General features: G+C 38.4%; 2 protein-coding genes across 2 annotated transcripts in view; one reads left to right on the top strand and one right to left on the bottom strand.

Moving 5' to 3' along the window:
• The window catches only part of PIGF (phosphatidylinositol glycan anchor biosynthesis, class F), a 36,933-nt gene extending 32,616 nt beyond the window's left edge, over positions 1-4,317 (bottom strand). Inside the window, exons 1-3 of the mRNA XM_012653850.1 lie at positions 4,258-4,317; positions 2,192-2,440; positions 561-653 (exon numbers count right to left, since the gene is read on the bottom strand). Of these exons, the coding sequence (XP_012509304.1) occupies positions 561-653; positions 2,192-2,419 (321 nt within the window). The 5' untranslated portion in view covers positions 2,420-2,440; positions 4,258-4,317. The remainder of the gene's footprint in view (positions 1-560; positions 654-2,191; positions 2,441-4,257) is intronic.
• A 231-nt stretch (positions 4,318-4,548) lies between these two features.
• The window catches only part of CRIPT (cysteine-rich PDZ-binding protein), a 41,102-nt gene continuing 37,864 nt past the window's right edge, over positions 4,549-7,786 (top strand). Inside the window, exons 1-3 of the mRNA XM_012653785.1 lie at positions 4,549-4,609; positions 6,114-6,179; positions 6,947-7,001. Coding sequence (XP_012509239.1) covers positions 4,594-4,609; positions 6,114-6,179; positions 6,947-7,001 — 137 coding nt within the window. The 5' untranslated portion in view covers positions 4,549-4,593. The remainder of the gene's footprint in view (positions 4,610-6,113; positions 6,180-6,946; positions 7,002-7,786) is intronic.

The following is a 7,786-nucleotide window of genomic DNA, read 5'->3' as shown; positions in this document are numbered from 1 at the left end:
ATTATTGCTATACTGACATTTCCCAAGCTATAATAAACATTGTATAAGAAATATTCATGAATTTGGTTTCAAATAACTTAAAATTGGTTCATTTTTAAAAAGTATTGAGTTAAATTTTACCTTTAAAATGTAAACATTGGCTTATTATTTGAATAAAGGAATCTATAGACCTTCATTAAGAAAACAAACTTTTCAAGTACTTCAGAATCACATTTACTAAGATCTCATATGTTAATTATAACTAACATACGTATCATTATAGTAAGTTCTCTTAGAGGTTCTAAGGGCCACACATTTATTGGTATAGTATAGTTTCTCATCTCCCCTCCCTTCTCCCAACATGCAATTAATAGAAGGCCAGATAATAAAAACATTTAATGAATTGTTATTCCACTGTATTTTAAAAGAATAGCACTGCTAAAGAAGGGCAATGATGTTGGTATCCTTACTTAATCCATTAATTAAGCACACCACAGGTTTTTCTAATTGCCAAGAGTTAGAATACTGTTTAGTAAATGAGTGTTTTCAAATATAAATTTCAGGTAAAAATGTCAAACTTACTCTATTAGTGGCGCTCCATATAGAACAAAAATTATATGAAAGGTGAAACAAGACATAAGAAAGTAGATACAGCATTTCAAAAATCTGGTTACCTAGAAGAGAAATGAATAATTTGGAGATTCAAGAGAATGCCTAAAGGATGATAGATAAATTCTTCCATTTTATCTACAAATACAACTTGTTCCCATAATGTGTGAAAATATAGATGGCTGTATGTGGTGGCTTGCACCTGTAATCCTAGCACTATGCGAGGCTGAGGTGGAATGATTGTTTGAGGCCAGGATTTCAAGACCAGCCTGAGAAAGAGCGAGACCTCATCTCTACAAAAACTAGAAAAATTAGCTGGGCGTGTGGCGGCGCACGCCTATAGTCCCAGCTACTCAGGAGGCTGAGGCCGGAAGATGGCTTGAGCCCAGGAGTTCTAGGTTGCAGTGAGCTGTGATGAGGCCACTACACTCCAGCCTGGGTGACAGAGCGAGACTGTCTCAAAAAAAAAAAAGTATTGAATGTTCTTTGGATTTGAGTACCCTCAAGTCAGAACATATATCCTCTGCCCAGTCACATACACAGCCCTTAATATAGACTGTAAAAAGCCTAAAAGGCAAATATCAACCCCCCATTCCACCCACCCACCCAACAATAGAATCAACAAGTTTTTGATTCTATACTGAGCTAGGCTGTTAATCCATATTTATGAAATATTTGTTGATAACAGAGAGCTAGGATACAAAAATATGTAGTCCTTATTATGCGATGATATATGAAATATCTGCAAAAAATGATGTCTACAATTTTTTCATTTTAAAACAAAACTCCTGGGAAAATTGCAGCAAAAAAGCAAAATACTAAATAATCCCCCAGATCACATTCATATTACCATAAGATCCATATGGAAAAAGACCTGAATGCCTACAAATTAGCACATGGGACCTTCTTGATTTGGAGCTTAAGATATAATTATAAAACGCACATTGAATTCTTTAAATCATAAGGCAGTAAAGGTGTTTTTTAATTAACTAACAGAGAGCTTATACATAGTATGAAATAATGTTAAGTGAGGACTTTATTAAAGTAATAGCCAAATGTTACAATGCAGTGAATATTCCATTGATTCTAATATCTGAAAACTTTGTTTAGTCAAGGAAGGTCATGTTCAAAACGAAAGTTACCACAGAGACTTATTTTGCAATTTCTGAAAAACCCATTAAGTGTCTTTCAGAAGTACAAAACCAAATGAAAATAAACTATAATGTCTTATAGAATAAGGTTTAAAAACAGACTGCCACATGTATTTATTTTTTTTTTTGAGAATATAAATTGCTCATATTTTCTTTCTTTTTTCACATGTATTTATTTTCATTGGTGACATAAAACAATAATTACACCAACTCACAATGCCATAGTAACCATTGAACGAGTCATAATTCCACAATTAAAGCATGGCAAGGATCTATCAATCATTGTGGGCAGGCTTCCAGCAAGTATAACAGGCTACTGATTTGGGAAAAAAACACCAGGTTCCCTTTACTTACTGCAAATAATCCAGTGAGGACTTGACTAATACTTTATTCTTCCATTAAAACAAACACTAGTCCCATCTAAAAATCAGTTATTAAGAAGTAAACCTTACCTTGTGTGATAATGAACTTCTTTTAGAGGATGCATTTGGTTTCACTACGAAATATAACACTAGATTGACAGCAGTCACAAAACCAGAACAGATGCACAACCATGTCAAATGTGTTTCCAATATCGAGAAGTTCTCCAAGAAGAATGATGGAATGAAGACGCTTAGTATAATTGAAAATACACACAAAAGATGGGTATACAGTAGTCTCTTGATATCAGTATCTTTCATGGCGTTTTCTTGGGTGGCTATCTAACGAAAAACAAATTAAGAAGAGTATATGTAATAATGACTTTTTCCTTTGTTCTAAATGCTTCAACCCCTAAAAATAAGCTATGAACTAAAGTCAATTTTCTATGGGCAATGTATTTGTTTCAAAACACAGGAAGATGCACATGTGCACACGCACATGTAGACTTAACATTCTATTCTAACTTACGATTTTCTTAATATGGTACAAACATCTCTCAGAGCCTAAAAAGGACAAATTTACAAATTTCTTAAATATTGTAACTGGTTTCTGCAAAAGGATCGTGTGTTAGGGCCAATTAAACAATTCACTTTACTTTTTTTGCCAAAATCACAGAGATGAAACTAACTTCATGAATTAAAGGATCCACCTCTGTGTGAAATATAATCTATGCATTCTAGACCCCATGATACACTTTGGCTAAATTGTTGGCATTTTTTAACCTTGTCTAATATTACAGTAGTTCACATCTTCTAGGAAATGCCAAGTGACACCAAGGGCACACTCAAATACTCAAATGGTGGCCAGTGCAATCAAGAAAGTTCAAAGAGCATCACGGTAAACTAACGGATCCCAAAGCCCCAGAAATATCAAAATGAGAAGGTACAGGTGCTAAATTCCAATCAAAAGTAGAACATGAATGGAAAAAGGAAAAAAAAATTACTGTCTCTAAATACATATATGTATTTAAATCACCTGAGAGTTTATATATTGTATTGACTAAAGTAAGAACTTTATTAAAGTAATAGTCAATATATTGCACTGGCGAATATTCCAGAAAATAGAAACATCAAAGAAAAAACATAAACAAATACACACACGAGGATGGGGGGGCACCCACTAGTGTGAAAAGCATTAGAGTGGATCTGGGCCTTATCCTAATAGCTCTCATTTAATTCACACAATAATTCTCAAAAGCAAATATTTTACTTATAAGGAAACTGGATAAGCAGGCTAGAGAGACACACCCAAGGTCCCAACCGATAAAGCCATTTTAAAGGCTAGCCTCTTTGATATGAAGATATACACCAAGGATCAGGCAAAGAGAGAGTGGCAAAAGGGGACAAAGAAAAAAGTTTCCCACAGAGTGGGGTTAGGAGGGGGAGTAAAAAAGAAAAAATAATAATAATAAAAAAGTTTCCCACAGATTCTATCCCCAGCTGATTGCAGGCGGGCAAAGGGATCAGGAATCCATTCTCTCAACACGGACATTTTTCTGGGCCACTCTCAGAATCCCAGCTGCCATCAGCAGATTCGGATCTGATACAGTGGGAAGTACCCAAATTCAAATGTTTGCTGAATGAATGAAGGACCCAGAGTAGGGAAAGTGTTTGCCCCTCCTGAGCAACCAGCACTAAGTCAGATCCCGCCATGCCCTTGAGAACGTCCATCATGCGCGCGGTCGGTATGACAGGCACTGCGCGCAGAGAAGGCGCTTCTGAGCCACTCCCACAGGAGCCTCCACGGGAACCTCCGGACCTCCATCTACAGCCCCCCCGCCCCACGAAACTGGGACGCCAGGAACTCTGCCCAAGCCTCAGCCGGCGGGAGTGTGGGCAGCGAGGAACGCGCTGAGAGGTATAACCAAAGAGCACAGGAGTTGGAGACAAGGGAAAACTGAGGACAGAAACCCAAACTCAGAGCCGAAAGAGGATCTATCCATCGCATCAGCCCCCAGGGCACGCCAGAAGAGTGGCGCTCAAGCGGCCGGCGGGCGCGGGCGGGCCGGGGGCGCCAACTCACGGCCACTTCAGCAGTTGGCGGGGGTGGCTTGCACTCCCGGAAAGCGAGCGTGCCGGGGGCGTCCAGCGGGGCTTACCTAACTCTCCCGCCCGCGGAAGAGAAGGGGGAACTACTGCCTCCTACCATCAGGTACGACGGACCGCCCTGTCCCTCGCGCAGGCGCAGGTCTGTAGGGCGGAGACGCAGGGCCGCAAAGCCAATTGCAGAGAGGGAGGGGCGGGCTAATGGAACAGTCCCGCCTACTCGTCACATTCATTCCTCCCGCGGCCTTCCAGGTGAGTGATAGGCGGTGCGGAGGGCTTCGGGGCCGGAAGTGGATTAACGTAACCCGGAAGAGGAATCCTTGAAGGCTGTAGTGTTGATGTTTTCCAGCTGTTGTTGCTTTGGCTTCTAGGGGAGAGACGACGGAAGGATGGTGTGCGAAAAGTGTGAGTTGAGGGGCCGCTTCTGCGGGAGGAGGCTGGGAGCACCTAACTGGACTCTGCCAGGAACTTTGCCTTTTCTTTGTTTTTTCTTCGCCCACAGGTCTCTGATTCTAGCTTCTGTCCTCCTACCGTCCCCATAACTATCCATGTTCCTCCCCAACGACCTTATAGTTCTGTGTATTTTGTATTTAGAACGGTCTCAGTTCTGCACCTCTTTGCCTATTTCTGTTGCCTCCCCCCAGCCCCAGAGCTCATCAGTCCTCCTTCCATAAAAAATGCTCAATTAAACTGACTCCACCTTTTTCTCTTGAATTTTCTAACCTTTCCTTTTCGTTAATCCAACGAGTATTATACTTCTGCCAAATGCTGGGCACTAGAACCAAAGGGTAGGGACCTCGTCTTACCCATTCTTACTCGTCATTATGCCGGGATATGGCTTAGAGTAAGCCTAGCAGATGTTTGAATTGAACCCCAACATAAGTACAATTTATTATTTCCCTAATTTAAAACCTGTAATACTTTTTCAATATGCGGTGAATAATTTGCGGTTTATGTATTTGGAGTCTGGCATTCAAGATCCTCCACAATAAAGCCCCAGCTTATCTTTATAACTTCATCTTCACTGACCCTTACCCTCTTCACACTTAGATCAGACCAAACCAAACTACTCTTTGTGCCCATGTGTACTCTGAGCTTTCCATGCCTTTCCTCAGGATGTATCCGTTATTTATTTTGCCCTCATCCTCTTTTCCTCCACTTTCTTCACAGTCCTATGACACATATTCATATCCTCTCTATTGTCTTCTCCACAAAACTATCCTGGATTTCCCTAGCCAGGGTTGTCTTTCTGCATGGAATTTCTCCTAGTACTTTAGCTCTAAATTTATTCTAGTTCTCAATTGTTATACCTTTTATTTTCTAGCTTATATTTTGGTTGAATGGGTCTTACCTTTTTTCGAGGGGATGGGGGAAGTCTCTGATCCCTTTGAGAATCTGATAGAAGCTATAGACTCTTACCAGAAAAAAAAATGGACAAACAAAAGGTTTGTGTACAACTCCCCCTGGTTCACATATCTCCTAAGGTCTTCTACCTTTGGAACTCAGGTTAAAGACTGCTGTTAGAGAAATTAGTGTACTGTAATCTCCTTGAAATCTAGGGTTTTGTCTGATTTTAATTGCTTTATTTTTCTCAGCACTTTGTATAGTGGTTTACACATAATAGATACTTAGTAAATATTTATGGAATGAGTAGACTTATCTGATTTGTTTAAAGTATAAACAGTGAAAGCCCATTATAAGCCATCTTATTATTCTTCAGATATTACTTGGCCACAGTTATTCATTGGCCACAGTTAATATCTTGAGTCTCAGTTCACTGGCCCCTATCCCAGCATTAACAGGCTCCTACTGTAGTATGACTGTTGATACTGTTGTGAACCTTAGGTACAATGTAGCATATTTATTAGATAACAAATTTAATTCCTCCTTTACTATCTTGTTATAACAGGTGAAAAGAAACTTGGTACTGTTATCACTCCAGATACATGGAAAGATGGTGCTAGGAATACCACAGGTATTTTTTCTTTTAGAAAATTGAAATTAAATCAAGGACTTTCTTTGAATAATGTTCTCACTTTTATATTATTTGTAAAATGGAACATAATGTGTTCAGAGTATTTCATCTATTAAAACATTAAAGATTATTGTGTCCACCAATGATTTAATATCTTCTATTTAGTTCTCTCAGTTACATGTACAGGTTCCTAATATGGTAGGCAGGAGATAGCAGAAGTAGTAAATGATTTTCAGTGATGACTATATCACAGTATTTGATTTGATTCAGCTTAATTAGAGTTATTTAACTTCCCCTCTCCTCACCTGATTTTCATATTCTTGAACAAATCATTTAAACTGTTTTCACCTTCATTATCGTTAAATACTTAAAGTGGAATGTTTGCTTTCATTATCATTAAATACATATAGTAAAATATGTTTTAGAAGGAAAAGAAACACTTCCCACTCTATTCAAGTCTATGACATCAAAGTAGTGGCTTATGGATTTTACAATACATATAGTAAATGTAGACCCATTCCTAAAGTACTACTCTTGAGGCTGAGAAATCAAAGGTTTGTATTTTATACAAATTTTTATTGTTTCCCTAATGTTTTCTTTTTAAGTAGAGTCTTAAGAACCTGGCTATTAAATTAGGTTTTTAAAAATTTAGATATAGGCTACTTTATTAGGAGAAGGTCAAAGAATGAACTTTTTAAGTAATTGTTAAATGTTGAATTTTCAATGCGTAGAAATAACCCACTAAAATATATTTTATTTTGATACAGAAAGTGGTGGAAGAAAGCTAAATGAAAATAAAGCTTTGACTTCAAAAAAAGCCAGGTGGGTAAGAGCATCCATTAGAAGAGGTCATATAAATTTCCACTCTTTGTAGTTTTAAGCCTCCTTGAGTGAATTTTGTGTGCACCATTCTATCGGGATAAAACATGGAGTTAGGTAGTTCCTAGCACACAAAGCCAAACTATTACAACCTGCTTGTTTTACCGTGTTTCTCCTCACTGTTATCAATATATGAAGATATTAGTGCTATTCTGTTTATACAATTTCACTACAAAACGTGACTTTTTGTTGTCTACTTCTTAATTGTCCTACAAATCAGAAGGAGCAGGGAGATGTGGAAAGATCGTAAGCTTTGAAGTCAGACCTAAATTTGAATCTAGAGTCTGGGATTTATTAAAAGGATTTGCTCTGTAAAATTTGAATTCAGCCAAAAGGCCACATACAGGGTTCCAGAAAGCCACATGGCCCCAAGGCCACAGGTTCCCCACCCCACTTTTTCATCTGCGAATGGGGATAAAAATATCTTCTATCTTAAAACCAGTTTTTTGATACCATGGTTTATTAGATCCAGTCTCAAACTCCATGAATCCTTCCAGCTGCCACCCTATTTCCTTCCCTTTATTACAAACATTTTCCAAAGCTTTATCTAGATGCTTTCTCAATTTTCTTATGTTTCATTCTCTCCATCATGCTTTCATCCCCACCACAGCCTTCAGACTGCTCTTGTCAAGATCACAAGTGACCTTTAAAATTGATAGCCACCTCTCTATTGTTATCTTACTTAACCTCTTTGTTTTTTTGAGACAGAGTCTCACTGTGTTGCCCGG

Source organism: Propithecus coquereli, unplaced genomic scaffold (genome assembly GCF_000956105.1).
Source record: "Propithecus coquereli isolate 6110/MARCELLA unplaced genomic scaffold, Pcoq_1.0 Scaffold43, whole genome shotgun sequence".
In the NCBI taxonomy this organism is placed as follows: domain Eukaryota; kingdom Metazoa; phylum Chordata; class Mammalia; order Primates; family Indriidae; genus Propithecus; species Propithecus coquereli.
The sequence above is the reverse complement of the archived record's forward strand: the minus strand, read 5'-3'. Positions and strand labels throughout refer to the sequence as shown.